The sequence below is a fragment of the Mixophyes fleayi genome, chromosome 12 (genome assembly GCF_038048845.1).
Source record: "Mixophyes fleayi isolate aMixFle1 chromosome 12, aMixFle1.hap1, whole genome shotgun sequence".
Lineage (NCBI taxonomy): Eukaryota > Metazoa > Chordata > Amphibia > Anura > Limnodynastidae > Mixophyes > Mixophyes fleayi.
This window is the reverse complement of record NC_134413.1, coordinates 13,367,180-13,394,741: the sequence shown is the minus strand read 5'-3', so window position 1 is coordinate 13,394,741 and position 27,562 is coordinate 13,367,180. Positions and strand designations below refer to the sequence as shown.

The window sequence follows — 27,562 nt, the reverse complement described above, 5'->3', positions numbered from 1 at the left end:
CATGAAGCACGGCGTGTTACAGACATGACATGAAGCACGGCGTGTTACAGACATGACATGAAGCACGGAGTGTTACAGACATGACATGAAGCACGGAGTGTTACAGACATGACATGAAGCACGGAGTGTTACAGACATGACATGTAGCACGGCGTGTTACAGACATGACATGAAGCACGTGTTACAGACATGACATGAAGCACGGAGTGTTACAGACATGACATGAAGCACGGAGTGTTACAGACATGACATGAAGCATGGCGTGTTACAGACATGACATGAAGCACGGCGTGTTACAGACATGACATGAAGCACGGAGTGTGTGCGCCGAACACAGTACAAACAATGGACAGTACAGGGAATAACAGTACAGAACAATAAACGAGTAATACCAAGACTTCAGAGACTCCAGGCAAAGCAAATATAGTGGAGTTGGAGCAGAAGAGAAGGTAGAGAGACAGGAGGGAGAAGGGCCCTGCTCATAAGAGCTTACATCCTAAAGGGATGTAGCACAAATTTATTTTATAAGGTGTTTCCTAAGACCGGTGAGTGGTCATGCATCTCATAAAGTAGACAAGTAGTCATACTTTCCGCAGATTTTCAGGTCCCCTTTTTGCAGTTCATAAATGTAATTCCTTTAGTGACCAGACATTTGTTACGTTCCAGTGGAGAATAGTGATTGCAGTTGTGTAATTTGCAGACTTTGGTGATTGTTGCATCATTGGGCTTTATAAATGTCACCAATACTATTTTTAAAATTAGTCCTCACATCGTATCCATCATACGTAGCAATGACAGCGATATTGTGACCACTACAAGTAATAAGATATTAATGTGCAATTGTTCTTTGTTGCAGGACAGAATTAACCAAGTCAGCCATTCTCCCGGAGCTGATAGAGCTGACCAGAGACGAGGGCAGCAGTGTGCGGCTGGCAGCCTTCGAGACTCTGGTTAATTTACTAGTTATGTTCGACCACGGTATGTACTGAAGATTGGGTTTATTTGCTCTTCTGAATAATCGCTTTAACCAGAGGGGATCCAGCAGAAGTAATGCGAGTTATTAACATGGCGAGTTACCTGCCAGGGACAGACGTTTATCCAGGAAGATATTGAAGATGATGTTGCCTATAGCAACCAATCAGATTCTAGCTGTCATTTTGCAGAATGTACTAAATAAATGACAGCTAGAATCTGATTGGTTGCTATAGGCAACATCTCCACTTTTTCAAACCTGCAGTTTAGTAAATCTAGCCCGATGTGGAGGGGGAAGGAGAGCTTCACATAAATCCACCTGCTCCCTAATAATAAGAACCAACAAACTTTCCCTTCCTAAATTCCCAGCTTTCCCAAGATACAGCTCCCCCTCGAACTCTATAGCCCATGAATATCTGTCCTACAGACCCTTTCTCTGGCTCAGGCTTTGTTAATGTCAGCCAGCGCTGTGTCCATTAGCAGATGTTGGCGTGCTCGCCCCGATCAGATTATTTTACCAATACTTAGTCAGAGCGAGAGTATATTAGAGCAGGTGAGCTTGAAAATTAAGTTTTGGGGGGAGCATTATCTTATAAATAGCAGATATTCCAAAAGAGAAACCCCCTACCACTGGAGTACTAATTAGAGGGAGGGGAGTTTGTGAAATAAATCCACAGCACATATCATAACGAATACTGCAAAATACCATGGGGTCTATTTAACAAGTGGTGAAGGGCCAAAGTGCTGGCACAGGGCTCTGTCACCGCTTTTTGTTATTTAACAAAGGGTTAACATCGGAGATATCGCCAGCATTAACCTAATTATCGGAGCTTTCCGATGTCCTCATAGACTGATGTGAGCGAGCTCTCTGTGCAACTCTGCAGAATTAGTGGCGCTATATAAATAGCTGGTGATGATGATAGACCTCTAAAGGGACATCGTCATTAGCCAGGATGTCTTTACTTGTTTTTTTCAAAGGGATCCCGCGGAAGCTCCTATAGCGTTTCTGGATTCCACGACGTGCATGCATAGTGCTTTCTCCGGTGAGGGATCCAAGGAAGAGGAGGGGATCTTCAGGGGCAAACGCAGGATTTGTAGAGGGGAGTTTCCACACCACGCCGCCAGTGGGCGTGACCAGCATCCATGGCGGCGTGGCTATAATATAAAACAGTGCTTGGCTGCTCTCCATCTCTCCCTATCCCCATAATATACATGAGCAATGCTGCGTGCACTACTGTTAGGCTCTCCCTTTTCAAGCAGAGCCGTGTGAAGCGGGGGCAGGGTCCAGCCACCTCAATTATACAGTGCCCCAGGCTTGGAGGGGGGTTTCCAGGTACTAGGAAACCCACCTCGGTTTGCCTATGGTCTTGGCCGTGGCTCCCTTAACGCGTTAATTTGCAGAGATACATAATGAGGGTTACTTCCAGCATATAATAAATTAACCCCCTTATTTGCTACTTGTCGTATTTTCTTGCAATTATCTTAAAGTCAGATTTCTGTTATATGAAAAACATGTTTTCTGTAGGATCCCATCCTTATCTCACATATCTTCAGTTCTGCCAGCTTTCTGTAAAGTATATATATCTATTTCATAGTTCTTTTATAGAAAGCAACTTGCAGTTTAGATTAAGTATGGAACATTACAATCTCTTTGTTTTACATTTAGCAAATACAATAGATGTATTACATCACGGTTCATCTGTTTGTTGCCAGTCAGATTTACCGCAGGGCAGCGTCTCCGCTTCTAGGCTGAAATCTGTGTATCTTGACATCAATTTATGAATATTCAACAACTGCTGTCTTTGTTTTGTTCAGAAATAAAGTGCAAAATTCCTCTTTATTTTTAATGAAGTCTCGGGAATAATTTACTTGATGATGAAAAAATGTCTGTTATTTTCTTTTCTTGAATAAGTCAGCTAGAGGCAATTATTATATATAATTTATCAATGCTAATGATATATATACGTTGTACTTCTTAGCCATGTTTATTAGCAATTCATAGCATGTGTGAAAATCAGGATAAAGATCATCATCAATTTATATAGCGCCACTAATTCCGCAGCGCTGTACAGAGAACTCATTCACATCAGTCCCTGCCCCATTGGAGCTTACAGTCTAAATTCCCTAACACACACACACACAGACTAGGGTCAATTTGATAGCAGCCAATTAACCTACTAGTATGTTTTTGGAGTGTGGGAGGGAACCGGAGCACCCAGAGGAAACCCACGCAAACACGGGGAGAACATACAAACTCCTCACAGATAAGACCATGGTCGGGAATTGAACTTATGACCCCAGTGCTGTGAGGCAGAAGTGCTAACCATTTAGCCACCGTGCTGCCCATATAACCTACTGTCCGTGTTGAAGCCAGCTGCCTGCTGTTCAAGGCTTTCCCTGTTTTACATGTCTTCATGAGGATAGGGATATCCTGAGCAGGTACAAATATTCCTGAGTATTCTTATTTCATGTGCTGGTGGGAGGAACCTGCACATTTTGCCATTGACAAACTTTTTTGAGGTCACTAAACCATACCTCAGAACCATCTCTTTTTTGGTGGGACATCCTGATTCACGGGCCACAGAAAGGGTGGGGCTTAACAAAAATGGGTGGAGTTTTACCGTATATTTGGGAGGTATGCAAAATGTCTGACCGGAGCTTGTACCTTGTTTCAGATGACAGAAGTCAGATTGTCCTCCCTCTGGTGAAGTCATTCTGTGAGAAGTCTTTTAAAGCCGACGAATCCGTCCTCACGTCCCTGTCTTTACACGTAGGAAAACTCTGCCATGGACTGCAAGGTAGGATTAGCGTTAATGCCATGGTCTACATAGGGGGGGGGGTTCTCAGCCATTGTATGGGAGGCTTAGACAACTCCTGGCCCTCTAACTGCTGGCTGGCAAGGCATGCTGTGATTTGTAGTTCTGCACCATCTGACGAGCCACTGGTTGCCTAAGCTTGTCATAGAGTATGTTTTGTTTGCATAGTTGTTAGGTATATTGTGTACATATAATAGCCTTATGCCTGTTATGTTCTCTTACTGTATGAGTTGTTGGGTAATTTGGTAATAGCCACTAGAGATTGCCGTATACCCCAGCTACAAGGAGAAGACTGCCCCCATTATGTGACATTGCCCCATTCCTGTACCCCCTGCCAGGCCTATTCACTCAGGAGCAACAGATATGGTTCCTTGAATTCTACAAGAAGCTCTGCCGGTTGGGTCTTCATCAAGAGAACGGGCACAACGACAACCAGATCCAGAACATGGAGCTGGAGAAGAAGTATTCCGCCGTCAGGAAACACTGTGCTTACAACTTCCCGGTGAGTCTGTCTCTCTACACGGCAATCAGTGGCTGCCGGGATTGTCATCTGCGTTCCTCGCTTCTCTCCATCCTCTCACTGGACACCTCCTGGGTTTATCTATCGTGCTGGAGACACATAAGAAAGTAGTGGAGAATAAAAGGAAAGGAGATTATTATTATTTTTATTATTATAGATTTGTAAGTCTCCACAGTGCTCCGCAGCGCCGTACAGTAGGGAAAACAGGACATACATAAAACAGGGACATACAAGGCAGACAAAATAAATGCAGACATGAAAACAAAGGGTAAGGAGGACCCTGCTCATTAGAGAACTTACATTCTAAGGGGAAGAGGGCACAGCTGAAACAAGATGAGCGAGTGTGGCTCAGAGTGGAGACTGGGACAGTTATGAGGGTGCATTAGTGTGAATAGTGTTATCGGGGATAAGGTCACCTCTAATAATGAGATGGGTTTTCAAAGGGCTTCTAAAGATTTGAAGGCTGTGGGAAAGTCTTTTTGAGTGTGGTAGGGAATTCCATAAGTGGGGAGCAGCACGGGAGAAGTCTTGTAGGTGAGAGTGAGAGTAGGTTACCAGAGACGAGACAAGGTGAAGGTCACAGGTAGATCTAGGAGGACGGGAGGGAGAGTATTTTGATATGAGATTTGAGATGTATGCAGGGGGGGTGTTGTTGTTGAGGACTTTGTAGATAAGGTGAGTAATTTGAATTGGATTCAGGAGGACACAGGGAGCCAGTGTAGGGATTTGCAAAGTGGTGCAGCAGATGTGGAGCGGTGAGAGAGGAAGATCAGTCTTACAGCAGCATTTAGGATGGATTGAAGTGTGGATATATGGGTGTCAGGAATGCAGATAGCAGGAGGTTGTAATAGTCAAGACGGGAGATGATGAGAGAATGGATTAGAGTTTTGGTAGCATGTTGAGTAAGAAAAGAGCGTATTCTGGCAATGTTTTTAAGGTGGAGACGACAGGACTGGGAGAGAGTCTTCTGGATGTGAGGAATAAACCAGAGGACGGAGTCAAGTGTGACACCAAGGCAGCAGGCTTGGGAGACTGAGGAAATTGTGGTGTTATTGACAGTGAGGGAGATTTGAGGGCAGGTGGTGACTCTGGCAGGGGGGAAGATAATAAGTTCTGTTTTGGACATACTGAGCTTTAGGTAGCGTTGGAACATCCATGTGGAGATAGCAGAAAGACAGTATGACATACAACAGTATGATTCTTGAGATGGCACAAGAAAAGAAGATGGATTCTGCCATGTTAGAGAAGTTACAGGACAACTGATAGCCGTGCAGACATTAAAGAATGTTCACATTTATGTCCGGCTTAAAAATGTTTATATTTTGCTTTTCATTCTTATTTGCCAGGCTATGGTTGTGTTTGTTGGGGCGAAAAACTTCCACATAGAGCTGTATGCCACGTTCTTCTGTCTGTGTCATGACCCCGACTTGCCAATCAGATACACCATGGCTCTCGGCTTCTGTGAAGTAAGTAGGGGGCTCTTCTCTCGTACTCATTCAGCCGACACGATGACCAGGATTATTACAGTTTAGTTTATTTTGAGGGCTGAGCAGGTCAGTGCTGGATAAAGTTTGGGGATGGGTATTATTCAGTCCAGAAACTGACTTCATGTCTTCTGTGAACGTCACGCTGGAATTAGGTGGGCGTTTCACCACAGAGAGGATTAATGGTCAACTAAAATAGGAGTAAAAGTTCCCTAGCTTTAAATGACATTATGTCCCAGACGAACTGGTTCACGTTCAGAGGTTTGCTCATCTCCCTTTCCTATAAAGCAACTTGCATTTAATGTATTAAATACCAAATGAGACCTGGGTATTCAATAAAACATAGATTCATTGTATCCCTTTTAGATTTATTACAGAAATTACACTGACATAAAGTAACTGAGCATCAACCTTCGACTAACGTTGGACTTTTCTCTGAACATTCCGTGAATCAGTTTTGTATGAATTTACGAGTACCCATATGAGATAGGTCTCAGCACCTACTTATCTGCCAATTTATTTATAGAATTATGATTATCTGAGTAGGTCGGTACCGGATTGGTAGGATAAGGCTCCTTTCTCCGAAATTTGTAGCGATATAGTCAGTATTTTTCTTTAGCAAAATATAATTCCTGTTAAAACTGATCCAGTATTCTACCATTGATTATTTGGTGGTGTTGCAATGTTGCAATATTTGGGAGTTACTTTATGTATCCACGACAGAACCAGTGTGGCAGCTAATAGGACACAAATAGTTTTCAGATGTCTGTAAATCTGGTTGAACCCTTAAATCTGCATTCACAGTTTGCTTCTATCCATAGATTTTATTTCTGCTAGAACATCTGCGGCTAAAACATTATTGTGTCAATAAAAGTTTAGAATTGTACGTAACATATATCTTTTGTTTTGTTGCAGGTCTGTAAGCTCTTAGGATCCAATGTGTATTTAATACACAAAGAACTGGTCGCCTTGCTTCAAGATGACTCACTGGAGGTGTGTGAGCCGATTCCTGCAGAGGGCGCCACTCACTTAAACCTTTTTTTTATATATCGGCATAATATAAACAAGAGAGGTTGGGTGCTCTTTAATTCCGACACCGAGAAGTACTACACTTAAATTCCGAATGTGGGAAAAAACGATTGTAATATGAGCAGACTTACCTCCAAACCGACGCTGTAGATCTCCGATCTCAGCAGGATGGTGACTCGGAGTGATTCCGACTAGTTAATTTAAAGCGGCAATGTCGGGTTAAGTGTTTTAACACTTAACCTGCGGGGTGGTGACATTGCCGCTTTAAATTAAAAGTGATGGAGGTTGCGATGACGTGAAAATCTACTGACGGACACCTGACTTTTATAAGGTGTGGCATCTCTGGCACCATTGTATACAAAAACACAGGATACACAATCGTAAATACACAGGAATGGCACTTATAGATCCATGCTTGCCCACGTACACGTGCAAAGGAACAGTCATACTTAGTTCGACAGACAAACTTGTAGGCAGTGGTCCAAGTGGAAATTTAGAAGTGGCGATCTGGAAAATGTAAGTGAAAGGAATCTGATAGTGTTACTATGAAGGCAGTAGGAGAAGTGGCGGTATGTCCCAGCATACCATTCTAGCAATAAGCTGCTATATATATATTGGCAAAGCATGCTGGGACTTGTAGTTTCACAACACCTGGAGTGTCACAGGTTAGCCAACACTGACCTACACAATAGGCAACACACGGACAGACACCGTCCTTTACATTAGTTTATATATTTAAATTTCACACCAGTTAATGATCTAGACATTTGCTACTTATGTGTAATATTAGAGAATGCAGAAAAGTAAATTTATTAAATGTATCACTATGTTAAAGTTCATAAATCCAACATTACACATTTTTCTCTGATAATGCAATAATTATTTAACATGGCAAAAGACCGCTTACCTGTTGTATGTGCTAAATTTATCTTGTGTGCGTTGACCCTGGCTGGGTAATATGATACTGATCTCTCTCTGTTTGCAGGTTGTAGATGCTTTATTAAATCACCTACCGGAAACTCTGGAGCTCATGACAAGTGGAGGGGACAACTCAGGGTTAGAGAACAAGGTCAGAATCTTCCCCAATGTACTATTAATATTATTATACTTTGTTTTATAAGATATCAACATATTACACAGTTAAGAGATTATTTATGTACATCAGTCCAGTGAAGATTACCTGTGTTCCCTGCTATATAATAGCATATTGTATCACTAGTGACTTGTTCCAAATGTAATATGATTAAACAGAATGTGAATTCAATTCCCGACCATGGCCTTATCTGTGTGGAGTTTATACGTTCTCCCTGTGTTTGCGTGGGTTTCCTCTGGGTGCTCTGGTTTCCTCCCACACTCCAAAAACATACTGGTAGGTTAACTGGCTGCTAACAAATTGACCCAAGTCTGTGTGTGTGTGTGTGTTAGGGAATTTAGACTGTAAGCTCCAATGGGGCAGGGACTGATGTGAGTGAGTTCTCTGTACAGCGCTGCAGAATTAGTGGCGCTATATAAGTAATTGGTGATGATGATGATGATCAATTCACATAAGATAAGTTTCTGGTTGTACAGAGAGCAGCTGTTATGTCGCATGTAGTGTAGCGCCCTCTGCTGGCACATTTAGTGATTGCATATTCTGTCACCTGGTATAATAGGAATGTGTTTGCCTTCCAGCTTATGATTGTACCTGACCTGGTCCCAGCTCTGACCTTAGCGGAACAGAGAGTCGCCAACTCGTTGAAATGGCGAAGTCACGAGAAGTTATTGCAGAAGTTCTCCTGCCTGCCGCACATCATCTCCAGCGACCAGATCTACTACCGTTTCCTGCACAGAATGTTCACCATCATCTTAACTAATGTGAGCCTAAGACTTGTGTCCTAGCGTACATGTCTGTCTGTAGCGGGACTGCTGTGTTGTCCGTGCGCTGCTCCTCATGTCTGTGTCTGTTTTCTCTTCTCAAGTCATTGATCAGGTTTACTTGGTTTGGTTTGGCCCAAATGAATCAGTGTAAAAATACATATATTAATGCTCACAGGGTACTTTACTATAATTTTTTCAAATACATAGTTTGCTTAGTAAAAAAAAACAGTATTGTTTTCATAAATGTTAGTGCTTGAATCCCCTCCATCTCAAAAGAAAAATATACTGTAGTAGCATTCTGAAACGTATATGTAAATGTCCCCATCACAATAACTTGCAGTTGAGTGCAAGCTATTGTCCTCTGTTATCGGGTCATGTAAGCACATGTACAGGGCAGCGATAAGCAGTTCTCTGTGGTTTTACTTCTGTTTGGAAGTCTTATCATCTTCATTGCTCAATGCTCTGAGGTCGTCCTCTCTGACGATGAATGTACTTGGCGGGTATCTTATATTATTCTATATCCACCCACCTATCAAGGCATAGAGCATTGACCAGTGCAGCTAGGGCCCAACAGTGCCCAATCACACCATGTCTTGTGGCAGATCCCTAGGAACAGCCGGCAGTACAGCCAGTAACAGCGCTGCCTGTTTTTGTTCAATGCATGGCAGCAGTTGGTTTCAAAAGAGTTTGCTAACCTTAAATAAACTCTGATTGGCGTTAATTTATTCAAAGCAGCCAGGCAGCATTGTCATTAGTTACCTCACTAACAGTTCTACTATCCTAGGCCCCGTTAAACGTAGGTATGAGAATTCACATTCTTCACACTAACATGTGACTGTGAAATCTCCCAACTATGTTAGCAGGTCTAGCTCCATCAGAACATCCCCTAATCTGTCCTGTTTCAAAGGAACGTTAAAATCACACCTTTTATTAAAAGCCCTCCAGTCACCTGCCTAACCTCCCACCTGTCGGCTTCCTCTCCCTCTCTTCCCTCTCCCCCCTCCTCCTCGACTCTGTCTCCGTTTCACTGTCTCACCCTTGTGTTTCTGTCTGTCTTCCCCTCCCTTTAGATTGTAAGCTCTTTTGAGCAGGGCTCTCCTACCTCCTGTTTCCACCACTTTTAACTGCGCTCTCCAGCTACTCAGCTCAGTCCCTCTCAGTCCCTCTGCCCTCTGACTCCTCTCGCTTCTCTCTGTTCCTCTCAGTGGCTCTTTCTTAACCTGTCATCCGCGCTCACCCTTTTGGGCTCAGGTTACCAACCTGTACTGACTATCCCCCACCCTCTCTCTCTATCTGTTCTTTGATCTCCCATAGTTATAGTGCTTACTGTTACTTGTACTGTGCTGTTTCACCTTGTACTGTGCCATTGTTTGTCCTAGTACGGCGCTACGGATACTTAGTGGCGCTCAATAAATAAAAATTAATTATAATAAAATAATAATAATAGCTCAGAGGTATAATAGTATTGAGTGTTATAGTTACTGTATGTCATTGTGCAAATCTCAGGATGTAAAGTGTCCAACGGTGAATGTGACCTTTTATCTCTAGAACGTGTTACCGGTGCAAAAAGCGGCCAGTCGGACCCTATGTATATTCCTGCGCTATAACCGCAAGCAGGAGCAGAGACATGAAATCATTCAGAAACTGGTGGAGCGTAAGTACATTATTAAATTATTACAATACTAATTTGTCGGACAGACCTAGAGCCAGTATATATAATACAACTGCTCAAGAAAATACCCAAAATAGAAAGATAATTAAGTATCAAGTTGTGCCTATTGCTAAACTTAATAAAATAAACAAATAACTGATATACTGATATGTAAGGAAAGCCCGTCCTAGCACGCTGTATGCCCTATCCCTTTGCTGAGAGGGGAAGTGCATGTAGTGGGGTTAGTTTATCTGTCCTTCATCATTCTGGGCCCTATCCCTTTGCTGAGAGGTGAAGTGCATGTACTGGGGTTAGTTTATCTGTCCTTCATCATTGTGGAATATGAATAGAATGGAGGGGAAGTGCACAGAAGCACAAAGCTTCATACAACTTCATAAATGATGAGTCATAAATCTATTGGCTTGTAGGTTTCTAGGTAACTGAAATTCTCAGTTTTACAGATTGCTGGCTATCAGCACGAGCGACATGACGGATGATGACAAAGCTTAAAGAGACACATTCCCCTTTTCTATTTATAGTTTTTGGCCACCTCAGCAGCCGATTAATCACTAGAGGTAATTCATGGAGAGCACTTAAAGCGGACTGCACAATGCTTTGGTTTAGCACCGGTGTGCCTAGGAAGTCCGACAAGCTTGTATCAAGGGATATTCCTAATTTCAGGAGACGCCTTCTCACCCTGGAAGTGCACCTAGGTGTGTAAAGTGGCAAAAATATTTAGAATAGAGTTGAACTGTACAACAGTGTGAAATTCCAACCTTCAACCTCTTTAAACCTCCTTATCATTAAATAAAATGGTTCAGGTGTTCTCCTAAAATACTGCCCAGTTTGGCCTCATTTATTACTGATATGAGTTGTGAGAGTGAGGAGAGAGCAGGACATGTCACTAGTGTGTGTGGAGCTTTGTATTACATTGCTAGTACAGTGCAGAGAAACGCGTTGCTCTTGCGCAGTACAGCATAGAGGCAGAACAACCCGAAGACCGCTAGCTCTGAGTAGGGTCAAAAATATAATTATTTTGCAAAGTGAATATGTTCATCAGCATGGTATGAAAAGCCCCTAAAATGTACCCTATCCACGACTTTATCTTGATTCAGTAATCTCGCTTCTCAAAATGATTTTTAGGTTTTGCACTGCCCCACAAAATACGCCTCATTCCGCCCATCTGCTCCCACCAATCTGTGCTCTCTTCTGCTCAGCTACAAACCCTTTCACCGTGTCCAAAATACAGTAAAAATGCCTGGGGTGGGGTGGGGGGGGGGGGGACGGGACCAAAGCTTATTTGGTGCTCCGGCCCGGTCAGCTGACCACACACTATGGGGTGGGTATTTTTCGATTCCCGATGAAGTAGGGAAGAATTGCTCTTTATTTTCTCAAACCAAACTAGGGAGAAATGACAAAGTGAGATTGAACACCCATGTTTCCTTAATGCTTCAACTATTAGCATTTCAGCTTCCGTTTGAGTATTACTCCATGGTAATACTTCCTGCGCGCACTGTGTCTGGAGATGAAGTATCACAATACTCTCTATACTCTTCTGTTCCAGAGTTGGGTCAAGGAAAAAGCTACTGGAACAGACAGAGGTTCCTGGACACTTGTGAATATATCATGGAGTTCTTTTCTAAGTCTTTCTTCTGTAAATACTTCTACCTGTCCGTCCTGGAGCTGACTAGTGACCCTGTCGCCAATGTCAGGTAAGAGATCTTGTTTCAATTTTAAATACATTAAAAGGGGACCATATATTACAAACTGAAGAAACTGGTGAAATGTAAGTGTGAAAGTGCTGTCACTGGATGAAGACGTTTCAGTTGGAGACAGTTTGGTTACACATAGAAAGCAGTTGTGAGTGGTCCTTGGTCGTTCCTTCTGCTCCCTCTCCTCGTCTCCTCATCCTTCTCTCCTCTAATCATGGCGGATAAGGAAGTAAAGTACTTCTGTCTGCAATATAGAAGGGGAGTGGGGTAGACCTGGGTGGGAGTGGGGTGGATAGGGGAGGGAATAGGGCAGATAGGGGTGGGAGCGGTGCACATAGGAGAGAGAGCAGGGCAGATAGAGGAGGGAGCGGGGCAGATAGGGGAGGGAATAGGGCAGATAGGGGTGGGAGCGGTGCACATAGGAGAGAGAGCGGGGCAGATAGGGGATGAAGCAGTGCAGATAGGGGAGGGAGAGGGGCAGATAGGGGAGGGAGAGGGGCAGATAGGGGAGGGAGAGGGGCAGATAGGGGAGGGAGTGGGGCAGATAGGGGAGGGAGTGGGGCAGATAGGGGAGGGAGAGGGGCAGATAGGGGAGGGAGTGGGGCAGATAGGGGAGGGAGAGGGGCAGATAGGGGAGGGAGAGGGGCAGATAGGGGAGGAAGAGGGGCAGATAGGGGAGGGAGAGGGGCAGATAGGGAAGGGAGCGGGGCAGATAGGGGAGGGAGCGGGGCAGATAGGGGAGGGAGCGGGGCAGATAGGGGAGGGAGAGGCACAGATAGGGGAGGGAGCGGGGCAGATAGGGGAGGTAGCAGGGCAGATAGGGGAGGTAGCAGGGCAGATAGTGGAGGGAGCGGGGCAGATAGGGGAGGAAGAGGGGCAGATAGGGGAGGTAGCAGGGCAGATAGGGGAGGTAGCAGGGCAGATAGGGGAGGTAGCGGGGCAGATAGGGGAGGGAGAGGGGCAGATAGGGGAGGAAGAGGGGCAGATAGGGGAGGGAGAGGGGCAGATAGGGAAGGGAGTGGGGCAGATAGGGGAGGAAGAGGGGCAGATAGGGGAGGGAGAGGCACAGATAGTGGAGGGAGCGGGGCAGATAGGGGAGGTAGCAGGGCAGATAGGGGAGGTAGCGGGGCAGATAGTGGAGGGAGCGGGGCAGATAGGAGAGGTAGCGGGGCAGATAGGGGAGGGAGTGGGGCAGATAGGGGAGGGAGTGGGGCAGATAGGGGAGGTAGCAGGGCAGATAGGGGAGGTAGCGGGGCAGATAGGGGAGGTAGCGGGGCAGATAGGAGAGGTAGCGGGGCAGATAGGAGAGGTAGCGGGGCAGATAGGAGAGGTAGCGGGGCAGATAGGGGAGGGAGCGGGGCAGATAGGGGAGGGAGCGGGGCAGATAGTGGAGGGAGCGGGGCAGATAGGGGAGGGAGCGGGGCAGATAGGGGAGGGAGCGGGGCAGATAGGGGAGGGAGCGGGGCAGATAGTGGAGGGAGCGGGGCAGATAGGGGAGGGAGCGGGGCCGTTAGGGGAGGGAGCAGTGCACAGAGGGGTGGGAGTGGGTGGGATTTTTTCTAGCACAGTCATCTTGGTAAAGGTCTTATCTGGAAAGACAACAAGAACAATGGTGGTGCTTCAAGTGGGCTGTTTAACTGCTGTTTGTAACTTAAGAAATAAAAAAGATATATTGCAAAAACATGAAAAGTATTTTTTTTTTGTACATGGGCGAAACCCATTCAGTCTTAAAGGGGTTAACAGATATGTCTGTAACTTGCTATTAATTTGTAGTTTTCATTTAAGTGTGTTATGTGTAAAATATAAATTTATGTTTCTGGCTGTTCTGTCACATAAGTGTCAGTTGAGTCCATCTGTCCTTCGCTCCTTAGTTCACAGCTGATTGGAGATAGGGATCATTGATCCCTATGGAGAGTGCAGTGCACACACGGATGACCTCTCCCGCAGGACGGCTGTGTACTCTGCACCATCATCTCTCCATAGGGATCCCTGATCTCTCTCCTCTGTAACAGAGCGGATGAGCCCGGGTGCCGTACACTGCAAGGAGAAGCCATGTTACTGGTTTGTAAACCAGTTGACGTTTTACTATAAAATATACGTCTTGTTTTATTTCACAGAATGAAGGTTTGTTACATGCTGCCAAAGCTGAAGTCCACGCTGAAGCTGCCGGCTGACAAACACTTGCTGCAGCAGCTGGAATTGTGCGTCAGGAAATTGCTGTGTCAGGAAAAGGACAAGGATGTCCTGGCTGTGGTTAAGAGGGTGAGTGATGACCCCCCTGTGAGGTTTAGGGGGGACACAGTAGCCGCTTCTGCTCTAACAGATCTGACTTTCCTCCCTGTCTGTACAGACTGTGCTGGAGCTGGACCGGATGGAGATCTCTATGGATGCAGTAAGTACCAGCTTGTAGCACATCGCACAGACATGTTTGACCGATCTGCATACTATGCACACGTATGAGCATCCTACAAGCACCCGTGTAATTTTCTTGCTTTCTTCTGCATAGTTCCAGAAACGCTTCTTTGAAAAAGATTTACTGGACCAGGAAAAAGAGAGAGAGGAACATCTGCTGCTGGAGATGGTAATTGGGGAACATTCATATAAATATATGAAAAGGCAAAATGGGGCATTGCCTGTACCAGGTGTGACACCAAACGTGGATGTGTTAATCACTATCGCCTCCCAATCTGTCAATCACTAATCCTGGCTACAGTTTAAAGTGACATCACAGCTGGAAACACTCTACAAGTCGCTCCCTCCCTGAGAACCTGTCTTACCAATGATCTCAGGGCCATCACTGAGCAAGTTATCACTCAGTCGCCATCTAGCGAAGGGTTAAGGCAATGCGCCAAAGGGTTAAAACGGCCAAGCAGCAGCTATCGTCTAAGGGTTGGGAATTCACCTAGAGCATCAAGGTCACAACTTGTTAAAGTATCTAGCTTTAATATTAAATTCCCATATATGTGAAACACTTAGAAACAGGAATCCTATATAGCAACAATAATTCTGTATAGTCTGCTGTTTCCAGGATCGTGAGAATGTATTTTATTAACGTCCAATCAGAAATGCAGCCCCAAAGTATGGGTCCCAAATCCTTGATTTTTTTTTTGGATCCTATAATACCTCTCTGTAGTATTAAGTTATCCGTTCTAATGTAGAGCCGGCAAGTTAACCCTTCAACAGCTAAGATATAAAGCTGGTTACATTCCTAATTAACAGCACAATTCTGTCATTTTTCTAGTGCAGTTTACAAAAGGAAATAAATTAAATATCTGATGGATTGGTTGCTACGGTCTACACCACCTTTTCCCTTTGCGGCAGTTTTCAGCAGTAACCACACCGTGGTCATACACACTATACTTTGTAGCTGTACAGCACAGTGCCCTCTACTGTACGTGCCTTGTAAGAACAGCCACCAGGGGTGATTTTCTGTTATACTGTTTTGTCTCCAAGATAATAATCTGGAATTTTGGCACAACAATTGTGTGACTAGGCATCCTCTTATTTTTTACACTGACCTAGAAGGGAATGTTTATTTCAAAATGGTTGTGGACTTTCTGCAATCACAAATAATGTTGATTGCTCGTTGGTCTGGCCATGCGGTCGTCATGTTAAACAGCTGGATCACAGTGTGTGTAAACATCATAACCAAGAGCAATGCAAACCCCTATTCCGCTCTGACCACGGGGGGATGGGGGGAAGAGGACACCCCTGCAGTAAAACAAAATGACCACACTTTGTATAAATTCTGTTGCATTATTGTATAAAATAATCTTTAATTATTTAGCATATAGTATTTCTGTCTTGTATTTCAGGATTGCTCTTGCTATGATCTATCAGGTGGCAGAACTTGTGTCATTGGTCCTTATCTATTTATTTATTTCTCAAAATCTTGATTTGTTTTCAGGAACAAATAGAAAAGGAAAAGCAACAGAGTGAAGCCCGGTCCAGCAATGAGAAGAATTTTGACAAGAAGCGTAAGTGCTTCCTGTGCTCACATTCTGTCCCCTCAGATTGGTTGCTAAGGTCAACTCCGCCTTTTTCCTTTTTGCACCAGTTTTTGGAATGTATTCCACTGTGGTCATATAGAAATGCATAGCGCCACCTGGTGCACATGCCTAGCAAGTGCATCCACTACACAGGATTTATGTTATGTTGACTTGTCTGCACCAATTGGAAAATTACACCTCCTAGAATTAAGGGTATTAGTGAATTGATAGGTTTCAAGCCCACATCATTGCTGCTTCCACTGTGTGTAGGCAATGAGCTCAAAGTAAATAAGTTTTGTTAACTCTGGTTATTGATTTGCGCATTTGTTTTAGGTAGAGACAGTAAAACGGGATCAGCTTTGCCGAAAAATCTCCCCACGGTGATCTCCGGAAGCTCGTCAGGCACGCAAACAGGTGAACGAGAACGGCAGCTTCTATGACATCATAGTTGTTGTGCTGACATCGTTACTCACTGCTTATTCCTGAAATGCAGATGTGCATATGAGCACTCAACAGGCAGAACCTATTACTAGTCAGAAAACTTGTTAGTTACAGTTAGACAGGAAGAGAAGTAATTCTGCAGAATGCAAAACTCTTATGTCATCACTGCTCACTAAATATAAGAATATATTTTACATATGTTTATGTCACATGTGTGTTATAATTTCATGTCTTCTGTAGGATGTATTTACACTAGTGCATACTTGCCAACTCTCCCGGAATGTCCGGGAGACTCCTGTATTTTGGGTGAGTCTCACGGACTCCCGGGAGAGTATGGTAATCTCCCGAATTCCGAAGTCCAAAATGCCGCGTTTGCGTCATTACGTCACAGGGGGGCGGGTCCAAAATGACGCGATTTTTGGCGTCACGCCCACCTCCCCTGGCAGGCTCCTGGAAGCCAACTTCAGAAAGTTGGTAAGTATGCACTAGTGGGAGGGTTGAGCTAGTTCTGTATAACTATGCCAGGCCTGGACAACCTGTGGCTCTCTAGGTGCTGTGAAACTACAAGTCCTAGCATACCCTGCCAGCTATTGGCTGACAATCGTCTGGCAAAGCATGCTGGGACTTGTAGTTTCCCAACAGAGAGACACACGTTGTCCAGCCCTGAACTAGACTGTGTTTTAATAGGCTTTAAAATAAAAATTGGGAAGTCACTGTTCTTGTACATGCAATGGGTCTGATTCATTAAGAAAAGTAGAGCAAAAACTAAGGAATGGCTTTGCACCTGGGCAAAACCATGTGGCATTGAAGGGGGAGGTAAATTTAAAATGTGATAACAGATTTATAGCTGGGGTAGGGCATGTCCTAGATCAACTTTAAATTTCAGAGTAAAAATAAAGCTATCAAGTATTTGTGCGCTACATGAAAGAACAGGCAGTATTTAACTTATGTGCAAAATAATAAACTAATTTGCAGCCCTTGTATTGTAACATGGTTTGTCCATGAGAAAATGTGCTAATTTTTTTGCCTTACTCTCCTTAATGAACCAGTATGTTAACTGAGCGCCACTAAGTATCCAGCACTTTACACACTTACACCGTGCAGAGCAGATTAGTAATATCTAGTACAGGAAAATAAGCACCTGTGCATTGTGCATCGTAGAACACACATATGGATGAGGTTCCGGTCGCAGAGCTTACAGTCTTATGTCTGTCTGTTTGCAGTTATTAGCAGAGAAAGCAAAAAGAGCAAGCTGATCCGGAGCCAATCGTTCAGCAGCCATGCCATCCACCCGAAGCACAGCTCCATGGAGAAGAGTGTTAAGTATGATACCTATATGCCAGTGTCTGTTATGGCCATAAACGCTGCTAGTTACTAAGTTCTGTACCGTTCGCTGCATAGACCATGCAATGAGCAGAGTTGTAAACAACCTGACATAGGGATCTATGAAGAAACTCTATGCTCATCGGGTTGAAAGACTGTGGACACGTAAAATAAAGACATCCTACCAAGTATATTATATAAACGTGCAAAAAACGCCAATAAATTGCGTGCGCCGAGTTGGCGGCATCTATGGGGTTTACAGAATTTAGCATCTTCTGATGGGTGAATTAGGTGGATCAAGAACAAAAACATCTAAAAGTTTCAATTAATGGAGTCTTAAAATGACATTTTTTTGCTATTCTTTTTATCTCTTTTGCAGCAAAAGTAATTCTGTGATCGGTGTTGGGAAAAATGTTTTGCTGCCGTTTGTTGGTAAGTAATAAAAAATGTATATCTGCTGCAAAATATATTGTAACTGGTTTTACTGTTTACAGGGCAATATACAATGAGGGGTAAGTGGGCAGAATTCTCTTTGGTGCACTCTGCCTCTGGTCAGTCGCCCGTCTCCTGCTGTTGGCGTCACTTTATCATTCTGATCGGCAGCGGGAGAACACAATACTCCTGGCATGTCCGTTCTGTTGTAATAAGATGCTGGGAACTTCCAATCCCCTGTTAAAGAGCTAAGTTTCCGCAGCTTGTGCCAGGGCTGGGTCAGTTCTCCATGTGGCACTTACCATGATCCTTCAGTACTACGATCCTTCAGTGCCACGTTCTGTCAGCGCCACAATCCTTCAGTACCACGATCCTTCAGTACCACGATCCTTCAGCGCCACAATCCTTCAGTACCACAATCCTTCAGTGCCACGTTCCATCAGCGCCACAATCCGTCAGCGCCACGATCCTTCAGCGCCACGATCCATCAGTGCCACGTCCCTTCAGTGCCACGTCCCTTCAGTGCCACGTTCCGGCAGCGCCACAATCCGCCAGTGCCACGATCCGTCATCGCCACAATCCTTCATCGCCACGATCCTTCGTGCCACGATAATTCAGTGCCACGACATTCAGTGCCATGATTCTTCAGTGCCATGATTCTTCAGGGCCACGATCCTCCAGTACCACGATCCTCCAGTGCCACGACATTCAATGCCATGATCCTTCAGGGCCACGATCCTTCAGTGCCACGATCCTCCAGTACCACGATCCTCCAGTGCCACGACATTCAGTACCACGATCCTTCAGTACCACGATCCTTCAGCGCCACGATCCTTCAGTACCACGATCCTTCAGGGCCACGATCCTTCAGTACCACGATCCTTCAGGGCCACGATCCTTCAGTACCACGATCCTTCAGTGCCTGCAGAAGTTACTGTTTCATGAAACTAAACAGACTCTACAGTTCCAGAATTCTAGAAATAACCAGAGTGCACTAAAACTGGAAACAAATGTTCTCTCGTTTTCTTTATATAATGGTGCACTTTTCACTTTGTCATAAAGATAATGTAAACAACAGTGCAAAATATGACCAAAGAGCAGCTGACCATTTATTTATTATTAGTATTATACGCCAAATATTTGGCACTTTATAAATAAAGGATAACAGTAAACAATTGTGTTACCACAGTGATCTTATTATTCATTCTTATTATCAAACTAAACGCAAGACTTGGCAATCATTTAGTATCACGATTGTGATGAAACTGTGACTCTTAGTTACTTACAAAGAACAATGTTGAATACAGTCTAGATACACGTTAGAGGTCGTCAGAGGGAAACAGGGAGTGAGAAGAGGATGACAGAGATCTGGGACTGAAGTCAGGGATATTGTAAGGGGAATGGTGCTTTATAAGATTTTTAACCCTATGTGTTTTATTTTCTCTAATAATATTCTTCTTATACAACTTAGGACCTAGTTGTTGTGATGTTTCTAGTAAATTTGCTTGCACAGCTCACTAGAGTAGAGCTACCATTGTTTGCTTTCTCTTTTTAAGAATTCCTTAGTCTCCTCCCAGAGCTGTCTAGTATACACATCCCTCTGTATTAGGTACAGTTAAGCTAAGAACATTTTCGAAGTTACAGTCCCTTTAAGGAAGGAAGAGAAGGAGGAGATTCAGGAAAGCTGAGAAGCAGATTTAAAGGGAGAGGTAGAATTGTGAATGAAAAGAAGGGATCTTCAAAGAATGCGGAAAGGAGGGGACCAGGGCAGCCGGGAAAAGTAGGAGAAGTCTGGGACCGGGATGGGAAAAATTAATAGAGCAAAGAATTGTGAATGAGAAAAAAGTATCATATTCAATGCACCAGGCTCGTATCTCCTAACTGTCAGGATTTAGTTGGATTTAGACAGTCACTCTTCAAGGGCTCTGTTCCACCACCCTGACCAAGACAGGGTTGTCTCGATCGGGCCGCAATTTTAGAAGGTCTGATTAGCAGATCACCCGTGAATGGGTGACATGCACAGTGGTGTCCCTGGGTCTTTTGGGCGTAGGGGAGGTAGTTGCTGGTCTGCCACGAGTTTGTGAATATGCCAAACACCGCAACGTGGCTATGTCCACTTCGATATGAGTCTCGATTTAATCCTTCACAATTTTGGGAGGTGGGCTAACCGGTGTGACTTTTATGCATTTGTCTGTCGGTAATAAATGTCCTTCAGTGTTTATATACAGATGTCCTTCTGTGTATGTCTTACAGAGGACTCACTGAAAGCCAGAACCAGCAGCGCCAGCTCCTCTGTAGGCTTCTCCGGCTCTGCAGCGACTTCCTCCCGAGGCGTAGGGGGCGCAGTCGACCAGAAGACCAATGGCAGCAAAGATGCACAGTCCCGAAAGCTTAGCCTGTAAGTTTTAATGTTTGTATATTGCCAAATACATTTCTTACAGGGTTGACGTAAGATGTAAAAACGTGATGTGTGATTCTCCTAATTGCATATTAAACTAGCAGCTTTCTCAGATAGATAGAGGATTGACAGTGGGTCTGTATTTGAAATGTATTGTCTTGTATGACACTGGATATATCTATGCTAATTGGGCCACATGTTAACTAGGGTCAAGTGGGGTCATGAACAAACTGGGAAAAATGTGGAGTAGAAGCTGCGACGTCATGTGATGTAATTGTTAAACATTTTTGCTCCTTATCACGGGCAGACAGCGCAGGATGCGGGAATTCCATACAGAAGGTAATGTACCTGTTTCTGCAGACAAACCAAAGAGCAAGATTTTGTTTTCTAGTCTCGGAAGAGAGGAAGGCCGCCAGGCCGCTCTGATCGTGTTAAAGCACAATGAGAGCGACCGGACCGGATTCTCTGCCTGCCAACCAGTGAAAATGAAAGCGACGTCCATTAATTGCTCTAGAAAGCAATCTGCTGTCAGTATCATTCTTTGACACGGGTGATGATTGTATTACACTTTTCATGCTACATACATTTAAAAAACATTTCCAGAATTCACACATATCTCACACAAGACACTGCAAAAACCTTAATTCATGCACTAATCATCTCCCGCATTGACTATTGCAATTCCCTCCTTACTGGTCTTCCCCTAAACAGACTCAAACCCCTACAATCTATTTTGCACGCTGCTGAGGATTATTTTCCTTGCAAATCGCTATTCCTCTGCTAAATCCCTCTGTATGTCTCTACACTGGTTGCCTGTTTTCTACCGAATCCAATATAAAATACTTTTACTAACCTACAAGGCCGTCAACAAAGCTGCACCAACATAAATCTCCTCTCTTGTCACAAAATATCTCCCAACTCGGCAACTCTGTTCTGCACAAGATCTGCGTCTCTCATCCACCCTCATTACATCCTCCCATTCCCGGTTACAGGACTTTTTTCGGGTTGCACCCACTCTATGGAATTCTCTCCCTCGCACAATAAGACTTTCCTCTGGTCTACAAACTTTGAAGCGTTCTCTGTAAACCCACCTCCAGACAAGCTTATAATATTCCTCAACCACCCTCTTAACCTCACTACATTACCCTATTACCACCCGTTACACAATTTCACACAAGACAACTACCCCCTGACCAACATTGTTGTGTGACAGGATCATTTAGCTTATGAGTCACTTTTACCTTTGCAGTCTGGCTGAGCTGAAATGCAAAATGTAGACTTAACCTCATGTGTCAAACTCCCATTGTCCCATAGATTGTAAGCTTGCGAGCAGGGCCTTCTCACCTCTTTGTCTGTTTTACCCAGTTTGTTTATTACTTTACTGTGTTTGTCCCCAATTGTAAAGCGCTACGGAATATGTTGGCGCTATATAAATAAATGATGATAATGATATTAATATTTCACTTTTTCTTCTTTTGATTCCATGAAGGAAAAACAGGAAGTCAAAATCTTAGCTCGTCTGTCCGGTAATGAATAAACCAAAGAGAAACCGGTAGTTACACGGGAGTTGGAGACAGAGCTGGTGCTAGCCAAGAATGGACACAATGCTATATTATCATATATCCTTTAGCTGATCTCTATCCGAAGGAAGAAAATTGCTATGAATGTCTTTACTGCATGATGGTTACATTCACCAAGATGACCATCCCTAAACATAGCCATCTGGAACAGCCGCTTAATACATAGGTGTGTTTTAAACCTGAAGACCACTACTCACTACACGGAGGTCCTCAAACCGCTTCACTTGCTGCTGGCGGTGGGAGCAAAACCGATATTTCGCAGAATATCCTACATCCCGGAGCATAAACGCAGACTGTGGCTTCTAAGTGCAAATACCTTTTCTACAGATCATTTTCTCTTGTGTTCACCAAAACAGTTTCAGTTCTGTAAATACTTTATTTAATATTTTGGAATATTTCAAATAGTATTTTTCTCTTTATCTAGTGGCTCAAAACCCCAGTTTTATCTGTTACTATGAGTTTCTGTATCATGCTCCTCCCACCGCGCCAACCTTCTACGTTGGAATAACAGCACATGATACAGTTTACTCGGACTTGCCAATATTTAAACAGTATGAAGCTATTGTCAGCTTCTTTATTTGCAACAAGATAAGAAGATGTATATTATCAAAGAAGTATTTTTATTCATTGTATCAAAAAAATTCTACAAAAAAAAAAACAAAAGAAAAAAATGAAATCAGATTCTGGATGTTTTTACATGTATGCTTTTTACAAGGTCGATAATGATTTAGTGAGTACATAAAACAGCGCAGTCCATGCATGATTACAAATAAACATGTTGCTAAAATCGTTTAGGTCTGTATATTTCATATTAGAATGAAAATATAAAAATTGCTGAGTGCGACATATTTAAGTTTTAAAAAAAAACAACTGTTTTGTAAATCTTATCGTTGGCATTTAAGTTAAGATTATTATTGGTTATTTATAAAGAAATACCATTTTACGTCTTGCTGATGGAGGAGTTAACGGAGGATTATCATTAAAATCTATATTTTTAAATTTTGTTTCAAATAAATATGATTTAACATTTGCAATTGATGTCATTGCAAAACTGTACATTAGTGTTTTGTTCTGATATTTTTTAAGTTGCTATCTACAAAGATCTTTTATTCAATCACTGAATCTCTGCATAGACATGAGATATATATAAGGATATTCTCCCATGTTCCATAAAAGATGTATATTGGAATGAACAGGGGCATTGTAATAGTTAAACCTTGGGTGCATCATCATCATCATCATCAACATTTATTTATAAAGCGCCAACATATTCTATAGTGCTTTAACACAGTTCTTAAAGTCTGTGATTTTAAAACTCTTCTTAGAGATCTTTGCAGATACCCCACATGCTTTAACAATATGATGACACATTATTTTATTGCAGTGGTAACCACATTGTAGTTTTTCTGGTAGCCAGGTATCAGTCTATATGTTGTCCCTTTTAGCTATAGGTTTCAAAAAGGTAGGTATTACATTTTTTTTTTACATTTTTGTTACATTTGACCTCTCTGGAATAATGGAATTAAGAAGAAAGTCTTGTTTAAGAATTAAATTATTCCCATTGCTTATTTTCTTTTTTTTTCCCTGCTTTACAGCCCTGTATTAAGGAGAAAAAAGGGAGCAGTTTATATGTTTAATAAAAGCATTTTTGTATTTAGCCAAGAAAATAAAAACAACTAATTAATGCAAAGGTTTAACTTGCACTTGGAAAATGCAGCTAAACATGTGTGAATACATAATTCAATTAACTATGGAGTTCATTAGCAACTTCCAGGCTATATGTGCGCATCTCTGCAATTATGGTAATGAAAAGTAGAAGGAAAGCGATTACCAAAGCATACACGGTAATACATAGTGGTACTACCATGGCAGTTCACCAGTTGAATTGACCCCAAAGTGGCCTTTAAATCCAATTCAAATTAAGAAATGAAGCTGCCCTTGGAGGGCAAAAAACCCCCACCCATAATAAACTTTCTATACACCTTTTATTTAGGATTTGTGGTCCTCTAGGGTTCAGAAGGAATAAAAAGCCAAAAATAGCTTCAACTTGGTTTAGCCAAAATATATTTATGATGCTTGCTGCATGAGAACAGAAACTTACAAGTCCAAACTCCTGACAGCAAAGGGTAAATATCTGTTAGGATATGTTGGTTTTTGGAAGTTGGTTTCACTTCGCTGGAGGTCCTGCACTGAGGGGGTCATGTCCAAAAATTCACTAAATTGCTACTAAAATGATTTGTGGAAGTTAAATTAAAAGTGTTAGTGTTCAATAATGTGCCAAATTCTAAAGCTGAATTGTGATCACCATCCCAAATTATAAATAGGTCATCTATCTAATGGCAGTAGAACATCAGGTTTTCCCCAAATGTGCTGTTGCAGATATATTGGTGTTGGAAATCGCAATGGTACTAGTTGGCAAAACATGGGGCGAATGTTGTGCCCATGGCCGTCCCAAGCACCTGTAGATAATAGCGGTTAGCAAACAGTAAATAATTGTGAGTGAGGTAAATGAGATAGACTCTAGTAGGAAGTCACATCTTCAGTGAAGAGAGTTGTTTTACTGCCTTCTGTATGTGCATTAAAAAATTACAACTCTCCACTTTTCCACAATCTTTTATAAGATTAAGAACATGTGTTGTGTCTTTGACATGGGATATCAAGCATCCTACAATTTGAGATCCTATGTCAAGCCACAGAAGACATAGGAAGTTACATGATAAAAGCTGACAGAAGAAAAGCAATATTTTTTTTACAAATTGCTTTAAAAGATCGGACAAAATTAAACACAAAAGATTCTTGAGAAACCTCGTATAAGAGAATGTCTGTTCACATGGGAACGTGCAACTAAATAGGACAACAAATTTACAGCATTGTGTCCTGGTTTAGGGATTAATAGCTGCATTGTTATTCATAGTCCGACTCCACTTTTCATGCAATATTACTAAGGTTTATTCACATACATGCATCTCTTACTTCAGATTGTGAAAGGGAATACACAAAGTAGACAACATTCCGTCATGAGCGTCTTGCTGGTTCTCTCACCTCTGTTATTTCTATCATGAGCTGTGTTGATCTTGGTTATCTACACGTTCTACATACTGAGCAGCGCGTGTTCTGGTCTATTCCAAACCAATAATAGGGACCCAAAAAAATGATCACTTCTCCACTCATAGGTGTGATAAACTTTAAAATTACAGCTAAAAACAAAAACTGCAACATTCATATGTGCATGTAAAATACTTTGTTTGCTATCACCAAACTTGTTATTCCATACCCTCCTCTAACAGCTTTAAATGACTACATCACAAAACCCAATGGCGATGGCTTTAGGCTGCATAATTAAGGTGCTTCTGAGCCGTGTTCAGCCCCACGATGGGTGTCACTCTCCATAGAGGACAATTGGTACTATTAGACTTCTGAGCTGCATCAGTTGAAACTCTGTGTGTCATAAATGCTGAGGAGTGCTATGAGGGCATCTGGTTCAGGACAAAAAGCCCAAATGGCAAAGCATAACTTATCAGTTACATTTGCTGATATAGGATTAGCAATGTGCCTGTGTGTCAGTCTACCAGTCTAATCATACTAGATATATAATTTATATATACAATATATTAATAGTCGGTTTACTTGCTCGTAAATTCCTAAAACACCCAGGCAGCTTTTAAGGTGGCTTACTGCAGCAGAAGGAATATTATCAAAATGTTCTTTACATCAAATAACATTTTTACGTTAAATTTCCTTTAAAGAAAGGCCAAAAATGCACAAATTAAAAACACAATACAAAATATAAGTGGCATATATTAATGGCACGTAAGTTATACTCCAGCTTTCTTGACTGTGAGCTGGTATAATGACATCTCTTAAAATTGTTGTGCCTATTTATTCAGAGCATGGAAAATTCCTTGATCATTTCATTGTATGTGTTTTTTAACATGATTTGAAGACAAATAGAATTGAAGATATGTCGCACATTACTGTACGTAGTTTAGCTACTCATGCAAGTCAGTGATTGGGATGTGACAACATATCACAGAAATATGTGATCGCCAATTTATAAATTAATTTATGGATAAACAGCCATTTATTTCATCCTCTGCTACAAGGTATAAAAATATAGTTGTAGGTTTAATTCCTCTTTAAAGAAGAACCGTTCACAGTAGAGTTTCTCACTTTAGGGTGCTCTACCCCAGACGGAGGCAGCTTTCAGACAACACTCTTTAGTGGCAACTTTTTAATCTTGCACAGAAACCCCTCCTTTTTTTTTTACTTGTCCCACTGCTGCTTATTTAATAATGATATAAGGAGGCACCCCCCCCCCCACACACTAAACCTCTACTTAGATGGGAGGCTTCCTAATTTGAGAAACTCTGCTTTGAGCGCAGTTTTTCTTTAAGTTTGGAGTAACTGGTGATTTCAGGATAAAAGAGAAAGAGATGTTTAGTCTTTGGAGTTTGTTGGGTTGATAATTCTTCCGATAAAAAGTAGCGATTTGTACTTTTCATCAAAGATCATGAAGATGAAGGGGTGATTAAGACGGATAGTGTGAGGCATTGAATAGGCAATGATTTCTGCGACGGTGATCCCGGAGGCTTCAGTTCCGATCTCGTCTATATCAATCACAGCTCTTTGTGTTACCTACACATACAAACAAATACAATAAATCTGTTAATTGTAATATTAAATAAAAGTGTATCAAACAATTTTTATGTAGTTTATGTTGGTTATATAGTAACAGGTATTTTCTTCATGTCTTGCATAATATAAAAGTTTTTGTAAAGGATTCTAAAAATATAATTACTCTGGAGTTGTAGAAGGGGTAGAGTGCTTATTCATTCTGCCCCCTCACTGTTGAGTCTGCCCACTTGTGTACTTATGGTTAGACAGTGCACTCTTTTGTCCCCAATTTAATTTCCTCTTCCCCCTTCTCCTTGTATCTCTTCCCCTACCCAGCATCTCTATACTTACTCTACAGACTTCTCCCTGTTGTCGCCTCTTTCTGCTCTCCTCCCTATCTGACCTTTGAGCTCAAGCCTTGGCTTTAATATTTCCACTCTCTAGACCTTTTGGAAAGATATCACCTTTTATCTAACCTCTCAGGAGCACTATCAGACATTTACTTTGCCTCGCAACAGCTGATAGGTAATTTTTGTGCTAGGTCACTTGGACATTTTTGAAGGAAAGAACCTTAAGCTCTGAAGTGACAAAGCAGTTGAGATACACTAAAATAAAAGGTCTGGATACAACCTTACATACTATTTATCCACTATGTTTCTATATATATAAAGAAATCAATGTGTGAATAGTTGTGGATGTGAATAGGAGTCACACCCATTGGAAGCATTATTCGAAGTTACATTC

General features: G+C 42.5%; 1 protein-coding gene across 1 annotated transcript in view; it reads left to right on the top strand.

The window, feature by feature from the left end:
• Positions 1–23,260, top strand: part of PPP4R4 (protein phosphatase 4 regulatory subunit 4) — a 96,949-nt gene extending 73,689 nt beyond the window's left edge. Inside the window, exons 8-25 of the mRNA XM_075192541.1 lie at positions 857–978; positions 3,648–3,770; positions 4,127–4,290; positions 5,655–5,774; positions 6,708–6,785; positions 7,807–7,890; positions 8,493–8,675; positions 10,227–10,332; positions 11,894–12,041; positions 14,159–14,303; positions 14,392–14,433; positions 14,548–14,622; positions 15,949–16,018; positions 16,364–16,444; positions 17,695–17,794; positions 18,174–18,226; positions 20,480–20,624; positions 22,114–23,260. Of these exons, the coding sequence (XP_075048642.1) occupies positions 857–978; positions 3,648–3,770; positions 4,127–4,290; positions 5,655–5,774; positions 6,708–6,785; positions 7,807–7,890; positions 8,493–8,675; positions 10,227–10,332; positions 11,894–12,041; positions 14,159–14,303; positions 14,392–14,433; positions 14,548–14,622; positions 15,949–16,018; positions 16,364–16,444; positions 17,695–17,794; positions 18,174–18,226; positions 20,480–20,624; positions 22,114–22,138 (1,864 nt within the window). The 3' untranslated portion in view covers positions 22,139–23,260. The remainder of the gene's footprint in view (positions 1–856; positions 979–3,647; positions 3,771–4,126; positions 4,291–5,654; positions 5,775–6,707; positions 6,786–7,806; positions 7,891–8,492; positions 8,676–10,226; positions 10,333–11,893; positions 12,042–14,158; positions 14,304–14,391; positions 14,434–14,547; positions 14,623–15,948; positions 16,019–16,363; positions 16,445–17,694; positions 17,795–18,173; positions 18,227–20,479; positions 20,625–22,113) is intronic.
• The last annotated feature ends 4,302 nt before the right edge of the window (positions 23,261–27,562 follow it).